The following is a 20,272-nucleotide window of genomic DNA, read 5'->3' on the forward strand; positions in this document are numbered from 1 at the left end:
GTCTATGAGTCCCCAATGTTTCAACTCCCACTTATAAGTGAGAACATGTGGTATTTGGTTTTCTGTTCCTGTGTTAATTCACTTAGGATAATGGCCTCCAGCTGCATCCATGTTGCTGCAAAGGATGTAATTTTGTTCTTTTAAATGGTTGCATAGTATTCCATAGTGTATATGTACTACATTTTCTTTAATCCACCATTGATGGGCACCTCAGTTGATTCCATGTCTTTGCTATTGTAAATAATGCTGCAGTGAAGATGTGAGTGCATGTTTCTTTTTGATGAAATTTTTTTTTTTTTTTGGATATATACTCAGTAATGGAATTGCTGGGTCGAATGATGATTCTGTTTTAAGTTCTTTAAGAAATCTCCAAACTGCTTTCCACAGTAACTGAACTAATTTACATTCCCACCAACAGTCTATAAGCCTTACCTTTTCTCCACAGCCTCACCAATATCTGTTGTTTTTTGACTTGTTATTAATAGCTATTCTGACTGGGGTGAAATGGTATCTCATTGTGGTTTTGGTTTGCATTTCTGTATGATTAGTGATGTGGAGCATTTTTTATGTTTGTTGGCCATGTGTGTTTGTCTTATTTTATTATATTGAATTAGAAAAAAATCTTAATGATTTGAGTAAATTGGCCTTTGTGTTGATTTATAAGAGTCATATAATTGAGTAGGTCATTAAGCTGGGTTAGAGATTTTTTTGTTGTTGTTGCTGTTTCTTAAATAAATAAATTCTTTTGGGTGCAGTGGCTCTTACCTACAATCCCAGCACCTTGAGAGGCCAGAGGAGGATCGCTTGAGGCCAGAAGTTTGAGATCAGCCTGGGCAACAAAGCACAACCTCATCTTTACAAAAAAAAATTTAAGTTAACCAGGTGTGGTGGCACATGCCTGTAGTCTCAGCTGCTTGGGAGACTAAGGTAGGAGGATCTCCTGAACTGGGAGCTGGAGGCTGTAGTGAGCTGTGATCCTGTCAGTGTACTCTAGCCTTGGTGACAGAGTGAGACCTTGTCTCAATAGAAAAAAAAAGAAATTCTACAACAAATGGTTTTCCTTAGCTTTTTTCATACAATGAAGTTTTTAAGTTTTTGCATGTTTTTTTACTTCCTAAAATTCTATCCAATTGTATTTCAGGTTGCAACAAGGACAGTGTCAGAGCAGGCTGTAAAAAATGTGGCTACCGTAAGTATTCTAAAAGACGACATGTTTTGCATTATTCATACTGGAATTATGGCCTCTTTGGGCAATATAACATAGCATCCTGATTTCAGGGGCCCAGTTGCATAGTCCTTTAGCCCTAAGCTAACATGTAGTTGTTACAGAAATTCCTCTGTTAGCACTAAATATTCACTTTTCTTCCCTGCTTTAGACCCAGTAACAGGTAACTATGTATCTGATGACTAGCAAAAGTAGCATGAAGATACAGGTGGTTAGTAGTAGATTAAGGAGTTTGGAGAAAGTATATTTTTTAAAAACTATATACGTACTTATTCTTTTCCTCCTTTCCACATACTAGGAGAAAAGGTGGAGGCAATGCAAACTATTTATGAAGATTTTTTATTTTATTTTATTTAAATATTTAATTTTACTTTAAAGATGTATTACATTTACTTTAAAGATTTAATTGGTCTCAGAATTTCTGCTCATGAGCAAAAACTTGATTTAAACAATTATTAATCTCCATTATGATTAATTGAATGAAAAGGTAAACTTAAGCATGTGTAATTATATAATATAAATTTGTAATTTTATACTCTAAGTAAATATTCTTTAGTTAAATATAGCAATGCCTAAAGCTTTAGTAACAGCTATAACAAAACATTTGATATTTTCTGAGTTGTTTGCAGACCATGCAAATTAGCCTGGATTGTTAATTCACTGCAGTTCATTGAAGAGTTATTATGTTTTACCAACTAAGAGTGATTTGACAAAAAGATATTCATGCAAGAACGTGTGATAAGAGTACTCAGCATAAATCTCCAACAGAAGGGCACATTAAAAGCATGCTGAGAGAACGAGTCACATACTTCCAAGCAAAAGCTAAAAACTGGCTCAAGGGAAGCTTGCTCAAGTAGCAAAATTGCATATATAACTATATATATATATCACTCATATAAATGAAAACTGAAAATGTACTTGCATGCAAGAAATGAGTGCAATGAAATCTTTTCTATTTTTTAATTTGTTTATATTTATTTCCTCTTTGTTTACTTTGTTTCAACTATTGCTAACTTAATTTACTTTCTTTTGATCATTGCCAACTTACCTGCCTCATTTCTTTATTCAAGAATTAAGAACCTACAAATGCTTCATTTACTTCAAAATCTGAAAAGGATTTCCCAGTCTATCTACAAATAACAGTCTCTACACTTGGACTTCTTTTAACCTAAGACTTTGAGGAAAGCAATTAAATTCATTTTCTGGAAATAGAATATTTGTTGATATAGTCTCCTCATTGTTATGTAAGACAACAGTGCAAGTATCTGCAGTAATTAGAATTCTTTAGGAGAAGCCAAACCAGCAAATAGTTTGGTCAATATTTCCACATTTAGTTATTTTTGCTTTATTATTTAGATCTTTGATTTTAAGTGATTTAGTCATTAAACAATTTCTGATTTGTCTCCTGTGGAAAAATTTAGTAATATTTCCCTTCTGTGTTAAATTTACATCTCTGCAGCTCTTAAGTCTCTACAGCTATTAAAGAGGAAGGTCTTCTCAGTTTACAAGTCTTTTTAATATAAATTGCTTTTACAAATTAGCTTATCTTTTATTTGGGGGCCAAAATTTTTGTGAGTAAGAGAAAGGTCAAGAAGACGATTCATAATATTTTTAATGCCCAAAAGTTTGGGTGTTTTTCGGTTGTTTACAAAAAAAATGCTCTCTCTTTTGTTGCAAAAATAGTTGTTCAGATTGTACAATTTAAAGAATTTCAATACTTGATAGAAAAAGATCTTATTCTCAGTATATGTCAATAGTGAATATATCATTTTTTAAAGTTTCAAGTTAAGTTTGAATGTATTATTAAATAACATGGGTCTCTCTGTGGCAGAATTTCTTTAGCAAAATTAACTTAAAAGAAATTCACAGAAAAAGTTATTTCAATAATGAGTTTTTATTAGAATTTCTTTTTAAGTTGGTAACTTCAGAATACTTAAAAGCTACAAGGACAGTAGGCCTTGGGATTATTTATGAGATAAATGTCTCAAATAATTATGATAGCTCTCAGAAAGTATGATTAAAAGATTAGTAGACCCATTGGTTGATCATAGCAGCAGGAAATAAAAACAAATATGTAAATACCTTTAACATTTACATAAATATAAATTCATCACTTTTTTATTGCCTGTTTGTATGTCTGTTTATTGGTGTTCAGTCTTGTGTGTATAAACCACATCTGAAATGCATTTTCTATTTTTTATAGTTTGCTTCTTCAAAGGTAGGCAAGAAGTTAAGATACTTGTAAAGAAATGTATCATTAATTCTCAACCAGGCCAGGCACGGTGGCTCAAGCCTGTAATCCCAGCACTTTGGGAGGCCGAGACGGGCGGATCACGAGGTCAGGAGATCGAGACCATCCTGGCTAACACGGTGAAACCCCGTCTCTACTAAAATACAAAAAATTAGCCGAGCGAGGTGACGGGCGCCTGTAGTCCCAGCTACTCGGGAGGCTGAGACAGGAGAATAGCGTGAACCCGGGAGGCGGAGGTTGCAGTGAGCTGAGATCCGGCCACTGCACTCCAGCCCGGGCGACAGAGAAGACTCCGTCTCAAAAAAAAAAAAAAAAAAATTCTCAACCACATTCTCTACTGCCTCCCTAGAAATCTGTAGAGGTGTTTTTTATTGTTAGCAACAGGATGGAGGGCGCAGCACTATGATGCTTCCTATGTAGAGCCCAGAGATTATAAACGTCCTGCAGCAGTAGGACAGTCCTGGGCAGTGAAGAATATTCTGGCCCCAAATGCCAATGGCATTCCCTTTGAGAAGCAGGTACCTTGTCCATTATTTTAGATTCTCTTTTTCCTTTTACGGTCTTATTGCTGTTGCCTAATTTGTCAACTGCTTTTTAAAAGCAACTTATTTAAATCTTTCTAAAAGCACAGCTTTTGTGTCCTAGAAACAACCAAACTGTTTTTCTCCACATTTGTATTTTGTTGACCTATATGATATTTAATTAAACATATTTTAGAATAACAACAGACTTCTCATAGAGTAAAATATCAAATGGTGGAGTAAAATAATATAGGCATAAACTGAGGGAAAAGTGACCAGGAAGATACGGCAGAAGAAACAAGAGTGTGTAGCATTACATTAGCTGAAGGAGTAAATATTTTCAAAATTGAGGGGAAATTGTCAGGTGCAACAGGTAAGAGTTATAAGAAATGAACTGAAAAATGTTCTTTGGGTTTAGCAGGTAGGATGCTTTGCTTCCCTTAGGAAGATCAGTTTAAGTAGAATTGTAGGTCATGAAACAAACTGTGTAGATTCAGGCCTGAGTCGTGGGGGATGAAATAGAGAAAGCCAATGTCTCCATTTTCAAGACATTTCCATGAGAGAGGTGGGAAGCATTGGGTAATTTCTAGAAGAAACTGGGATAAATGGAGAGGGTTTTTTCTTTCTCTCTTTCTTTCTTTTTTTAAGATATAAATTGTTTGTATAAACTGAGGGACCATTAGAAGACATATTGCAAATACTGAAGATAAGGAAAGATTAAGCAAGTTCCTTTAAGAGGGATGACAAGGATACCTCTGAAGTTTGGAAGAAACTAGGTGAGAATAGATACAGATGTTTTCAGGTAATGATAGAAAGTAGGAGATCCAGCCTGATAATCTCAATTTTGTTTGTAAATTAGAAGACAGGATTGCCCCCTGAGGTAGGGAGTTTAAGTAGGACAGGACAGTGAATGATGAATGTTTTGAGACAGGTACCAGTTTGGGAAAGTCACTGAGGGAAGCAGGAGAGGAAGTTGACTAAGGACAAATAAAAAATGCTAATATGCATGAATGTGTGGTTGTTACACTCAAGCATTGCCTGACTTCTCTGGGGTGGTGGGGGAGTGGTGGGTAACAACCCAGAGAAATAGTAACTTTGAGTCAGATTCGTTTGTCTGCAATGAGGATAAACAGGGGTATATAAAAGAGTCAGACTTGTAAAAGGTTGTTCATATTGTCAGTAATGAGAGATTTGAGACTGGGAGAAAATGAAGGTGTTAAGGGAATGAAGATCATAATGAGAATCAAAAACAGATCTATGCGTGAGTGTAAATGAATGAAAAAGCTAGAAGGATTAAAGACACAGTCAGAGTTTAATATTGGAGTTTAAAATTTCAGAGATAAAGCAGTTGCAGATGATAACAAGGACCATAGTGTGGCCGTGGAATCTAGAATGTCAGGGAACCCAGAAAAGCTATCCGACAACCTACACTGTCCATTCAAGCTCGTGGCAGGGCTTGGGGTAAAGAGCTAGAGTATGCCAGATTCAAAAAAATTCAATGAATGGGGCTATTAACCTGCAGCAGGCAGCTGAGTGGACAGTTAAGGATTACTACTTGGAAACAATATTGAGAAGCCTGGAGAATACTAATAATACTGGGGTAAAGGATAATTAACTATAGAGAAATGCCCTCAAGGAAGAGCTAAATATCCCTTAAGTGTAGTGGCAATATTATGTGAGCACATAGGGCAGTTACATGTTTAAAAATCTATTGAAAAAGACTAGGAAAGGGGCAATGATCAGGTAGGTCAGTGGGGAAATAAAACAGATAAATATGAGGATAAGATTTCCAAGGAAGGTGGCCAGGTACAGTGGCTCATGCCTGTAATCCTAGCTCTTTGAGAGACTAAGGCAGGCAGATTGCTTGAGCCCAGGAGTTTGAAACCAGCCTGGGCAACATGGTGAAACCCCATCTCTACAAAAAACAAACAAACCAACTAGCCAGGCATGGTGGCGTGCACCTGTGGTTTCAGCTACTTGGGAGGCTAAGGTGGGAGGTTGGCTTGAGTCCAGGATGCAGAAGTTGTAGTGAGCTAAGATTGTGCCACTGCACTCCTGCCTGGGCAACAGAGCCAGACCCTCTCTCAAAGAAAAAAAAAAAAGACTTCAAGAAAGAATATATGACTACAGAAGAGGCCAGCATATTTAGGGGAGAAACCAAAGTGTTAGGGATATGGAAGCTTGGTGGAATGAACTGGGCTTAGGAATTTAAAAGCTTATAAAATAGCTGTGTGTTCTTAAATCTGAGGATTTTAGATAGAGCTAAAGCCTGGTTAAGTTAGTAGCTGTTAGCATAGTCTATATATTCTGTAAGCCCAGAAGTAGACATTTGGGTACCCTATTTATAAAACAAGAGGGGTTTTTTTGGTGTGTGTGTACATTGACAGATTTTTATCTGCAGTCAAAATGAAACTGGAGGTTGTTTTTTTGTTTGTTTTTTGTTTTTTTTCTTTTTTATTACTTGGCATTTGCTAATGTAGCTACTCCTGGAGGGAGGAAAGGGAAGAAAATACTTTTCCTTGTATTAGTAAAATAAATGGTCATAACCTGGTACTGTGTACTGAATACCTATTTGGTGCTAGTCTCTGTAGTAACTGCATTAAAGATATTATTTTATTCTTAAAATAACTCTGTAAAGTAGGTTTCATGATCTCCAGTTTTATGAACATTCAAGACAAATGGTTCTGGCACCAGATTACTTAGGTACAAACCTCTGTTGGCACTTACCAGCTATGTGATATTAAGTAAATTGCTTGATCACTGTGTTTCAGTTTCCTGTCTGTAAAGTAAGATCATTATAGTACCTGATCCCATAGAGTTGTTGTGTAGATTAAATGAGTTCATGCAAGTATTTGGATCAATGACTGGCTTCAGTAAATCCTCAATAATTGTTGTTATTTTTGTTATTGTTACAAATCAGAAAACTGAGGCCCAGGGTTACCGTGTTAGTCAATGGGAAAACTGAGATATGAACTCTGGTTATCTGGAAGATTTAATACTATGCCATGCTCCTTTTCATTTGCTTTTTTAAAAAATTGTGTTAAAATATATGTAACACAAAATTTGCCATTATAACCATTTTTTAAATATACAATTCGGTGGCAGTAAATACATTCACAATGTTGTAAAGCCATCATTACTAATTACAAAACTTTTTCCTTGCCCCAAATCTTTAACCATTAACCAGTAACTCTCCACTCCCTCCTTTCCCCGGTCCTTATTAACCTATCTCTGTGAATTTGCCTGTTCTAGATATTTCATATAAGTAGAATCATACATATTTGTCCTTTTGTGTCTGACTTATTTCCCTTAGCATAATATTTTCATAGTTCATCCATGTTGTAGCATGTATTATAACATCATTCCTTTTAATGGCTAAATTATTTCTCTCTATATATATACCACATTTTGTTTATCCATTCCCCTGTGGATAGACACTTGGTTGTTTCCACATTTTGGCTATTATGAATAGTGCTGCAATGAATGTTGATGTACGAGTACCTGTTTGAGTCTATGTTTTCAATTCTTTGGGGTATGTACATAGGAGCAGAATTACTATGTTGACTTTTTTGAAAAACTGCCAAACTGGTTTTCTTTTTTTTGAGACAGAATCTCGCTCTGCCGCCCAGGCTGAAGTGCAGTGACGCCATCTCGACTCACTGCAACCTCTGCCTCCCAGATGCAAGTGATTCTCTTGCCTCAGCCTCCCAAGTAGCTGGGAATATAGGCGCGTGCTACCATGCCTGGCTGCTTTTTTGTATTTTTAGTAGAGAAGGGGTTTCACTGTGTTAGCCAGGATGGTCTCAATCTCCTGACCTTGTGATCTGCCCACCTCTGCCTCCCAAAGAGCTGGGATTACAGGCGTGAGCCACCGTGCCTGGCTGAAAAACTGTGAAACTGGTTTTCGTAACAGCTATACCATTTTACATTCCCACTAGAAATGTATAAGGGCTCTAATTTCTCTACCTTTTTGCCAACACTCATTATTTTCCTTTTTAAAAAAATAGCGATTTGTGATCATAAGAAATATATATTTGGTCATTGTCCCTGGTTCTTGACACAGAGCTTCTAAAACTCTTGGAATTTCCTGAGTGATAGGGGTGATAGGAGAATCTTTTATTATTCATATCATGCCCCTTTCAACCATGCCTGAGTTTATACTATTAAGGTGATCTCTTGGGAGGCTCCTAAATCATTTCAGGATGGGGGCCAGTTGCCAGAGGAACAATCCATGTGATTAGAAAGTTGGACCTTTCAGCCCCACTTCCAGACCTCCAGAAAGGGGAGAGGGATGAGGAGCTAGAGATTGAATTTAATCACCAGTGGTCAGTAATTGAATCAATCATGCCTATCTAATGGGGCCTTCATAAAAACCCCTAAACTACAGGGTACAGAGAGCTGCTGGGTTTGTGCACACATAGAAGTGCCGCGACTGTGGCACACAGAGAGCACATGGAAGTTCTATGCCACTTCTTTGCCCTGTGCATCTCCTCCATTTGGCTGTTCTGAGTTCCATGCTATGTAATAAACAGGTAATAGTAAGTAAACTGTTTTGTTGAGTTCTGTGAGCTTCTCTAGCAAATTTTCGAATTTGAGGATGGGGTTGTGGGAACCCCCTGGCCTTATAAAGCTGGCTGGTCAGAAGTATGGGTGGCCTAGACTCACTATAGGCATCTGAAATGGGAATAGTCTTGTGGGTCTGAGCCCTTAACTTGTGCTAACCCTGGGTAGTAACAGAATTGAACTGAATTGTTGGACACCCAGTTAGTGTCCAGAAAGTTGGAGAACTGGCTGTTGGTGTGGAAAAAACCCACACATTGGATGTCAGAAGCGTTATGAGTAGAAACAATTCAGACCATCCTCGTAGGTATGAAGTGGTATCTCATTGTGGTTTTGATTTGCATTTCTTTAATGACTAATGATGTTAAGTATCTTTTCATGTACTTATTGGCCATTTGTATTTCCTCTGTAGACAATGTCTATTCAAGCCCTTTGCTCATTTTTCCACTGGGTTGTGTTTTTGTTGTTGAGTTATAGTTGTTCTTTATGTATTCTGGATATTAAGCTCTACCAGAGAGATGATTGCAAATATATTCTCCCACTCTGTCACTTTTCACTTTCCTGATAATTTTGCACAAAAGTTTTTAATTCTGATGACCGTGTTTTCAATTTTTTTCTTTGTTGCTTGTGTTTTTGGTGTCAGATCTAAGAATCCATTGCAAAATCCAAGGTAATGAACATTTACTCCTATGCTTTCTTCTAAGAGCTTTACAGTTTTATATTTTACTTTATTTGACCCATTTTTAGTTAATTTTTACATTTGGTCTGAGGTGAGGGGTCCAACTACATTCTTTCCCATGTGGTAAAGTTGTCTCTGTACCATCTGTTGAAAAGACTATTCTTTCCACACTGGATGGACTTAGCACTCTTGCTAAAACTCAGTTCGCTATGTAAGTATGGGTTTATTTCTGGACTTTGAATTCTATTCCATTGGTCTGTGTGTCTGTTCTGTGTGTCAATCAACTGCTTTGATTGCTATAGGTTTATGGTAAGTTTTAAAATCAAGAAGGGTGAGTCCTCCACCTTTTTTTTTCTTCTACATTGTTTTCTACAAGAACATTTAGATTGCTAGCCATAAGAACTGTAATTTGCAACACAGTTATTACCTAGGCTTCACTAACTTATTCCCCAATAGAAAAAAAAAAAATCAGTAAGAAGCTTTATTTGTAATTTTGCAATTGATTTGTCTTATCACCTTAGGGTCACTTTGCTTGAAGCAAAGCTAAAATGGGTGTGGGGCAGAGACTGCTACCAGTGTGGTCATTATTTAAGCATTTTATTTATTTTAAATATTCATTTCAATGAGAGGATGAGAGGTATTTGTGTATAAAACTAACTTAAGTACATCATCAGGATGTTAAGTGATCATCAGGAGTTTTTTTGTGTTTGTTTGGTTTTTTTTTTTTTTTTTTTTTTTTTTGAGGCAGTTTTACTCTGCTGCCCAGGCTGGAGTGTAGTGGCACAATCTCAGCTCACTGCGACCTCCACCTCCCAGGTTCAAGCAATTCTTGTGCCTTAACCTCCCGAGTAGCTGGAAGTACAGGCATGTACCACCATGCCCAGTTAATTTTTGTATTTTTAGTAGAGACAGGATTTCGCCATGTTGGCCAGGCTGGTCTTGAACTCCTGTACTCAAGTGATCCACCTGCCTCAGCCTCCATAAATGCTGGGATTACAGGCGTGAGCCACCATGCCCAACCTGTATCATCAGGAGTTCTGATCAAAGAGGCAAGCCAAACCAACCCAGAAAGGCTTCCATTCTGCTACAAACACGTGTAACAATGCAGGAGGGAAAAAGTGTTATGTCAACAGCAACCACAACAACAACAAAAAACCCAACTCAGAAGAATGAAAGGGAAATCCCCAGGTGCTAGACAAGAAAAGGAGCTCGAAGTCAAGAGTGGGAAATCTTAGTCGAAAACAGTGATCTACAGGACTACTGAGTAGGCATTTAAGAGCTGTGGAGTGACGCTTTCAAGCCCTGGGAATGGCAGTATGGCAAGGGTGGAGCCCCTCACATAAAGTCAGACTCCTTAAAAAGGCTATGAAGCAGGGATTAGAAAAAATTTCACTCACTGAAAGAAGCAAGAATGCATACAGTGTGTTTGAGTTCCCATAAAATAATTAGAAGAAAACGAATAATCGAGAATTGGCAACCTCAGCTTACACCTTGTGAGTATATCTAACTATGAAGAGTGAATTTACACTGCTTCCAGTGAGGCAGGAACTATTTTTCCCATGCTAAGAAATTAATGTTAAAAATTGTGCTGATATCAAATCAAATTTAAAAAATTAAGTCCAATTACATGTTGTGATTAATAAAACTACACGTAAAACTAAAAACTACACAGAAATTTTCAAAATAAAAGGATAAGGCAGAAACACATATTTGATTGAATATTGCTGATAGTCCACTGTTTTACCTACAAAAATGGCAATTTCATATTACCCAACAAATAATGAACAAAAGAGCACTAGTGGAACTGTTAGCAGTGGCAGGTATCCAAGTTACCTGTGGCGAATCTGTACAGGTCTGTAGCAGCCTCTATTCTTGCCACCTCAGAAGAATTCTACTGAGGGTCATAAGACAGAAAAAGAGACGGAGGCAAGTTTCAGAGCAGGAGTAGACGTTTATTAAAAAGCTTTAAAGCAGGAATGAAAGAAAGGAATATATACTTGGAAGAGGCCCAGGCTGGCACCTTGAGATCAAGGCCCCATTTAACCTTGAACCTAGCATTTTACATGCTGACTTACTTCCAGCGTCTTGTACCCCTTTCCTTTCATTCTTCCCTTATGCATGGTGCCCTGCCTGCACTTGGGAGGTGAGCATGCACAGTGTGTTTACTGGAGTTGTACACATATTTACCTGAGGCTTTTTCTTCCCTTTTCTGATGGAATGCCCCTAGAAGGTCATACTTCATTTTTGTCTCTTAATGCGCATGCTCGAGCCCACTTGCCCAGTTCCTGAGATCTTATTGGAAGCTGCTGATTATCAATTTCAGGTATTTTTACCTATTCAGAAACTGCCTCTCCCTGGCACTGGCTGTGACTAATTATCATTTTAGAGAGACAGTGTGACAGCTGCCAGACCATCACTTGATGGTTGTCTGATGTTCCTTTGTGAGTAGGGGAGCCCTCTCCTGCTCCACTCATGCCTGACTAGCTACCTACTTGCGGCAAAAGCACTTCTGGCGATAAGGGGAAACTCAAGAACAATAAACTAAAAAGATAAAGTAATAATCTTGAAAGCATTTACTGTTGTCTCTCTATGTATATATTTATAGCAAAAACTGTATTACAAGGAGAAATTGACAAACCTACCCTAGAGAAAACCTGGTTTATGTCCACAGAGACATGTACAGCTGCTCATTTCAGCATTGTTTATAATAGCAATTGTTGACAAATTAATACTTGTATAATCTTAAATACTTCTATCAGAAGTTATTAGACAAAAAAAATAAGGTGGAGAAGAGTTGAACAAGCAAACAGATATAGAACCCTTTTCAACAAATAGCAGTATATGGTTGTGTTGTTTAACAACAGGGATACACTGTGAGAAGTGTGTCATTAGGCAATTTCATCTTTGTGTGGACATTATAGATTATACTTTCGCAAACTTGGATGTATAGTCTACTATACATCTAGGCTGCGTGGTATAGCCTGTTGTTGCTAGGCTGTGAACCTGTACAGCGTGTTACTGTACTGAATAGTGTAGGCAGTTGTAACACAGTGGTAAGTATTTGTGTGTCTAAACATATCTAAACATTGACAAGGAACAGTATTATAATCTTAGGGGACGTGTGTTGTCTATGTGGTCCATCATTGACGTAAACACCATTATGCAGTATGTGACTGTGTTTTTGAAATACTTAACAAATCTTTCCTAAATTTACTACATCCTAGGCCATGAAAGAAGTCTCATCAAATACCAAAGAACTAATATCATACAGATCCCATTCTCTGGTAACAGTGTAGTAAATTTAGAGATTGACAATAAACACAAAGCCTGAAAACTCCATATGTTTGGAAGCTAAAAAGAGTGCTTCTGAATGATTCATTTGTTCGGATATCACAGTGAGGAAAACTTGTTCCAATAATATGGCAGACTAGACTAAGAAACAACTAAGAAACTTGTATAAAATGTGCAATACATATTTTAGGTACATTAATATACTAGGAAGAAAATAAAGAATATTCAAAGGCCAACAACCAAAGAAAAGGAGAAGTTCCAGGAATTAAGCCTTGAGGGTATTTGATGAACCCAAGGCTCTTGAACTTCTATTTTTCATAGGCTGACAGGATGCAGGGGATAAAAGCAAGGCGCAGGGACCTGCCCAAGCAAAATTGGAACTCTAATTAGAGAGTCTCTGATATAAACCTAGGATTCCCAAAGGACTTCACTCACAAAATAAGAGACAACTAGAAACAACCCCTAGCATAGACTTGTAGTGAATCATTAGTGGATCGTGAAATGAATTATTTGGTCACCATTAGCACTGGTTGTTTTAAACACTGAATATAGAAATCCTTCAATTAACTTTTGTTTCAGTTTTTTTGTGTTAGGGTGTATTTATCCATGAATGTGTGTGTGAATGCACTTGGTTGCATTATTTTTTACTGTTCTCAGTTGTTAAGAAAACTTAAAAGCTGCTACCCTAAAGAAAACCTGGTACATGTGCAACTGCTTATTTCAACACTGCTTATAATAGAGACATGTACAACTGCTTATTTCAACACTGTTTATAATAGCGAACTACTGGAAGCAGCCTATGTTTCTATCAATAGTACCATAAATAAATAAATATAATTTTCATGCAGTAGAACATTATCAATTAGATAAAATGAGCAAATTACACCGGTTATATTAACATAGATAAATCACAAAATATTGGGTGGCAGGAAAAAATTGCAGATATAGGTATAATTGAGTTTATTTTTTTCAAAATACATATCACAATATGTTGTTTGGGAATGATGGAGACCAACTTTAGTGCAGTTGCTTCAGAGGACAAAAAAATTCAATGAGATTGAGAAAGTGTTGCAAAAATTGATACAAGCTGTGTGCATGTGTGTGCACAGGCATGGGAGTGAGCTTTTTCCTTGAATGAATTGAAAGTGAGCATGACAAAATGTTAACATATGGATGATAGGTACTTAGGTATTGGTTATATTATTTTCTGTACTTTCATAGTGTTTGTAATATTTGACTTTCTAAAACATATATGTAAGTGGATAACTGTTGTTGTTTTCTTATAGGGTAGAGTCTTTAGGGAAATGATGCAAGAATTAAATGTTTAGGTATTCTTTAGTAAAGCATATTCGGTTATATTAATGCTTGTGTATTATGCCAACTTTAATTAGATGAAAGGTATATAATTCCATGAGTACGTTAGTCAGACTGGGAAAGAAAAGGTATGGCAAAGGAATACAATATAAAATCCCAAGTATGATGGTATTTTTGTATTTACTTAGTTTAGTTAAAGATATTACTGTATTTTTAGAAAGGGAAATAGAATAACACAATACTTTGAAATCCATAAGAAGTGGTCCCCAAAAATGCTTATTGAATAAGGAGTTCTGATGAAGAAAGGAAAAAGTTCTTTCTCAGTATTGCATTCATGGAAAAGTATAGGAAAAATAACCAAACTACTACCAACTGAATAAAAGTTAAAGCTTTCTACATTGTATTATTGAAATTGTAACTTACTGGTTACCGTGAGGCAGCAAAACATACAAAAATACATAATGTATCTTTAGTTTTATCATTCACATTTTTTTTGTTTGTTTCACTTAGCTGGTCACCTGACTTTTGAATGCCGTAATTTTCTCCGAGTAGACCCTAAAAGGGACATAGTTTTGGATGTCAGCAGTACAAGTAGTGAAGACAGCGATGAAGAGAATGAAGAACTGAATAAATTGCAGGCATTACAGGAAAAAAGTAAGCAATATTTTTTTTTCCATTCTTATAGAAATGTTTGTAAATGGCATATTAGATCATGCTTTCCATTACACTTAGTAAGATCTCTTTTATAGTTTATGTGAGAGCTACTGCATAGGATACAGGTTTTAAATACTGTAAGTTTCTTGCCTAAAACTGAACAGCTAAGCAATTACAGATCCAGGAGGCAAGTCTATTTCTGACACACAGCTTATGTTTTTTGTTGTTGTTTTTTCCCCATCACATTAGGATATGTGTCAAATGGCTGAAAAAGTATGATTTAACATTTGGTTTCTAGTCCTATTTGGCAATTTGTTTTAGCACGTGACTTTCACCAAGTCACTTAACCATCCTGAGGCTCGGCTGCCTTGTGGGATAACACAAAATATTGGATTGTCAAATGATGCTCAGGCAGATCAGCGATGTTAGCCAGTATCAAGCTTCACTGATAATTTCAAGTATACAAGTGATCATGAGGCATAGGCAAAGCAGAGAGTTCTGGGCTTGCCAGTACAGCTCCCCAGGTGTTTCCTTTCTACTTCAGAACCTACTCTGATCAATGTTAACAAGAAGTTTCTTTATTACTTCTACCAAAGAAAGTTGACTTGGTCATGAAACATACTCATTTTATGCTTGGGTAGTTACATTTTCCAGGGAGCTACACCCCATAAATCCATAGATTCCAGGTTTGTTTACCATCAGCAATCTCAGTTACATCCTACTAAAAGGATGTAAATAATAATTATATAAATAAAGATTCTGTGGCTAACAGATATCATTTATTTTTTTTCCAGGAGATCTGTTGTTAGTGTGTTTCAGAGAGATTTCTCCAGGTCACTCTGTCTTTCCTGGGTACATCCTCCTTTCTCCCTAGAGAGAGAGTGAATTGCAGACCTATTATTTAATCCTTTCTTTCCCATGTTGTGTATAAAATAGCTTATCCGTGCAGTGGGGTTTTTGGGGATAAAATGTGATGCCATAAATTGAACTACTTTGTAAACCACAAAATGCAATATGGTAAATATCACTCTGAAATAAAATATAACTTATTTGAATATAATCTTAGACAAGGAATGAGAGTTATAAATTTTAAATTCATTTTAGTTTAGATTATCAATGAACATTAAACAGTAAACTTTGTTTTTAATATCAAGCTTTCCATATTATGTCCAGTTAAGTGAAGAAGTCAAATGTAAGGTGCTAGAACAAGCTGAAAAGGAAAAAGAGGCAGAGAATCCCAAAGAGGGCAAACAAGAATCATATTATATATGAGTATATACAGCTTCAGAGTAAAGATAGTTGATTGAATACACACAGTTTTGTTCTCTACTGAAATACCACTAAAATGACAGATGTAGAAAAAAATTTAAAGACATAAACTCACAAGGGCAAAGAAAATGAGTTAGGAGGGAATAGCAGTAAAATTTTGGAAACTAAAAAGCAGATGGGTGATAACTGATTACACTCTTGAAAAAGCCAAATTCTTTAGCAGTGTGGAAAGCTGTGAAGTAACCCGATATATATTCTAAAATCCCCTAAAGACATGATAATTAGTATCCTTGGGTGCCTCTGGCTGAATATAAGGCTAAAAACAGGAGGATTGGTTTGAAGTCTGCAGGAGTTAAACCCTCAGTCCCTTTCCCCTATGAAGTCAGATGACTTCATCACCCCAGCAGTCTACTGGAGGTTTATTTTCTAGACAGGGTAAAACATAAGTTCTTTAGACGGGGACACACTAACCATAGCTGAAAACAGGGAGGAAGTTAAAGGCTGAGAACTTTCCAGCCCTCTTCACCTATTTGGTTCCCAGATATATATCACAATTAGTCTAGGAAATACTTCACTCAAATGAGTCCCAGAAAGAAAATGTCCAAGAACTGAATGACATTAGTTTTGCAATTGAAAAGGTTCCACAAGTACTAAACACAGAGCTAAAAATAGACCCACACAAAGGCACACCATTATAAAACTTCATATCACAAGCAACAAGGAAAATATAATCCAGGCTCCCAGGATCAGGGATTAAACAAGTCATCAGTCAAGATTAGGAGTCAGAATAACTTTCCACTTCTTTGAAGCAGTCCTGAAAGCTAATAGATGTGGGGAATGCCTTCACATTTTGGAAGGGAAATTATATCTAAGTCAGAATAATATTTTCAACCAAATTATTAGCCAAGTGTGAAAACAGAATAAAGTTGTTTTCAGATATCTTCATTTTAGGTTGATTTTTATATATGGCATGAGGTGAGGGTACAGTTTTATTCTTTTGTGTGTGCATATACACTTGACCCAAGACCATTTGCTAAAGACATCCTTTTCCCATTGTGTGTTCTTAACACCCCTCTTGGTCAGTTCATCATATATGCATGTGCTTATTCCTGGACTTCCTATTCTGTTCCATTGGTCTATGTGTCTGTCTTTATGTCAGTACAATACTATTTTAATTACTATAGCTGTGTAATATATTTTGAAATCAAGGAGTGTGATGCTTATAGCTTTGTTCTTCTTAAGATTGCTTTGGCTATATGGGGTCTTTTGTGGTTCCATATACAGTTTTGGATTATGTTTTATATTTCTGTCAGAAGAGCCATTGGGATTTTGGTAGGGATTCCACTGAATCCATAGATTGCTTTAGATAATGCAGGCATTTTAACAATATTTCTTCAGTCCATGAACACAGATATTGTCAAATGCTCTTTCTGCATGTACTGAAATATTCATTTGATTTTTAGCCTTCCTTTTCTTAGTGTGGTGTATCACATTTATTGATTTGCATATATTGAGCCATTGTTGTATCCCATGGATGAATCCCACTTGATCATAGTGGATGATCCTTTTAATGTGCCACTGAGTTTGGTTTGCTAGAATTTTGCTGAGGATTGTTGCATGTATGTTCATCAGCTGTATTGGTCTGTAATTTTATTTTCTTAAGGTACCTTTATCTGGCTTTGGTATCAGGGTGATGCCAGCCTTGTAAAATAAGTCTGGAAGTGATCTCTTCTCTCCAGTTCTTTAGAAGTGCTTTAGAGGAATTGGCTTAATTGCTCCTTAAATGTTTGGTAGGCTTCACCAGCAAAGCCATCTAGTCCTGGGCTTTTCTCTGTTGGGAGGATTACTGACCCAATGTCCTTACTTGTTACTGATCTATTCCTATTTTTTATTTCTTCGTGATTCACTCCTGATGCATTTTATGTTTCAAGGAATGTATTCTTGTAAGTTATCCAATTTGTTGGCATGTAAATGTTCCTTGTATTCTCTTATGTAGTTATATATTTATATAACACCCCTTTATATTTCTGTGACATCATTTATACTCTTTTTTCAGTTCTAATTTTGACCTTCTGTTTTTTTTTCAGTTAGTCTAAAGATATGTCAATTTTATCTTTTTATTAAAAAACTCTTAGTTTCTTTGAGCTTTTCTGTTGTTTTTCAAGTCTCTATTTCATTTATTGTGTTTTTTTTTTTTTGGTTCTACTTTCTTAAAGGTATAATGTTTGGTTGTGTTTTTTCGAGATCCTTCTTTTTTTTTTTGACAGTGTGAACCACCTCACTTGGCCCTCTTCTTTCTTAATAAAATCATTTATCATATAAATTTCCCTTTTAGTACTGCTTTTGCTGAATCCCATAAATTGTGGTGTGTTGTAATTTCATTTATCTCAAGATTGTTTTTTAATTTCTCTTTTGATTTCTTCTTTGACCCAATGGTTGGTCAGGTGTGTGTGGTTTAATTTCTACATTTTTGTGAATTTTCCAGTTTTTCTTTCATTACTGATTTACATTTTCATACCATTGTGGTCAGAAAAGATACTCAATATGATTCCAGTCTTCTTAAATTTGTGAAGACTTATTTTGTCGCCTAACATGCTCTGTTCTGAAGAATGTTCTGTGTGCTTGAAAAGAATGTATTCTGCTGGTGTTGGGTAGCATATTCTGTATATTTTGTTTTCATTAGAACCATTTTCTCTATAAAACCTAGAAAGTAAACTCCTTATCCATCACTGCTAAGTGGAAGAGGAAATTATTCCCATAGCTACTGTTTTATTTCCTTAGTTCCTCATAACTTTTTTGGGACATGTTTGCAGTAGTTAGTCTGAAATTATTATAACTCCAAAAATAAAAGAGAGACAGCTACTAAAAGGACAGCTAAAGTGACAATTTTAATGTCAGACCAAGTAGATTTCAAAGCAAAGAATACCAGCAATAAAGAGGTTTTTTCCTATTTATAAAAGGGTCATTTGGTCAAGAGAACATAAAAATTCTAAGTGTTGGCCTGGCATGGTGGCTCACGCCTGTGATCCCAGCACTTTGGGAGGCCGAGATGGGCAGATCCCCTGAGGTCAAGAGTTCGAGACCAGCCTGGTCAACATGGCGAAACCCCGTCTCTACTAAAAATACAAAAAATTAGCCGGGCATGGTAGCATGTGCCTGTAATCCCAGCTACTTAGGAGGCTCAGGCAGGAGAATCACTTGAGCCGGGGAGACAGAGGTTGCAGTGTGCCGAGGTCATGCCACTGTATTCCAGCCTGGGCAACAGAGTGAGATTCCATCTCAAAAATATATATATTTTCTAACTGTTTTTGCACCTAATAACAAATATCTGAAACAAATCCTGGTATAACCGTAAATAAAAATTCTTATGGATAGACAAATTTGCAATTATAGCCATAGATCTCAACACCTTTCTCATTGACTAATGGCACAAGTAGACAGTAAATCTGTGAGGACATGGAAGACTTGAGTAACCCTATCAACCAACTTGACCCATTTAACATTTATGCAACACCTCACCCAACAACAGCAAAATACACTTTTTTGTTGTTGTTTTTGTTTTGTTTTGTTTTTAAGTGTACCTATCAAGATAGACCTGATACTGGGCTATAGCAGAAAGCTACTTAGAAAATTCCCAAGTATTTATAATTTAACATAATTGTAAATAGTCTATTGGGTCAACAAAAAAAAGAGCAAAAGAGAATTAGAAGGTAATTTTAACTGAATGAAAATAAAAACACATTTGTGGTATGCCTCCAAAGAAGTACTTAGAGACAAGCTTATACCTGTATTAGAAAAAAAGAAGAAATGTCTCAAATCTATGACTTCAACTTCCACCTTAACAAACTAGAAGAAAGAACAAATTAAACCCACAGTAAGCAGAAGAAAGGGAATAATAAAGATCAGAGGTGAATAAATGAAATCGAAAACAAAACTACAGAAAATCAACAAAACCAAAAACTGGTTATTTGAGAAAGTCCATAAACTGAAAAATCACTATCCAAACTAATGAGATTTTAAGAAGAGAAAAGGCATATATTACTGATAACCAGAAATGAGAGAATTGATAACACTACAGATCATATGGATATAAAAGGGAGAAGAGAATATTTTAAAGAACTTTATGCCAATAAATTGGATAACTTAGATAAAATGGACAAATTACTTGAAAGATACAAACCAGCAAAAGTTTGAAGAAGAAATCTAAAATGTGAAGAGTACCCCTGCATCTCTTAAGTTAAATGTTTAGTTTTAAAACTTCAGGCCGGGCACGGTGGCTCACACCTGTAATCCCAGCACTTTGGGAGGCCGAGACGGGTGGATCACGAGGTCAGGAGATCGAGACCATCCTGGCTAACACGGTGAAACCCCGTCTCTACTAAAAAAATACAAAAAACTAGCCGGGCAAGGTGGCGGGTGCCTATAGTCCGGAGCTGCTCGGGAGGCTGAGGCAGGAGAATGGCGTAAACCCAGGAGGCGGAGCTTGCAGTGAGCTGAGATCCGACCAC

General features: G+C 36.4%; 1 protein-coding gene across 1 annotated transcript in view; it reads left to right on the top strand.

Moving 5' to 3' along the window:
• Window positions 1-20,272, top strand: part of SREK1IP1 (SREK1-interacting protein 1) — a 44,655-nt gene that overhangs the window by 13,011 nt on the left and 11,372 nt on the right. The window contains exons 2-3 of the mRNA XM_011930128.1: window positions 1,142-1,189; window positions 14,352-14,495. Coding sequence (XP_011785518.1) covers window positions 1,142-1,189; window positions 14,352-14,495 — 192 coding nt within the window. The remainder of the gene's footprint in view (window positions 1-1,141; window positions 1,190-14,351; window positions 14,496-20,272) is intronic.

Source organism: Colobus angolensis, unplaced genomic scaffold, assembly GCF_000951035.1.
Source record: "Colobus angolensis palliatus isolate OR3802 unplaced genomic scaffold, Cang.pa_1.0 Scaffold84, whole genome shotgun sequence".
NCBI lineage: Eukaryota > Metazoa > Chordata > Mammalia > Primates > Cercopithecidae > Colobus > Colobus angolensis.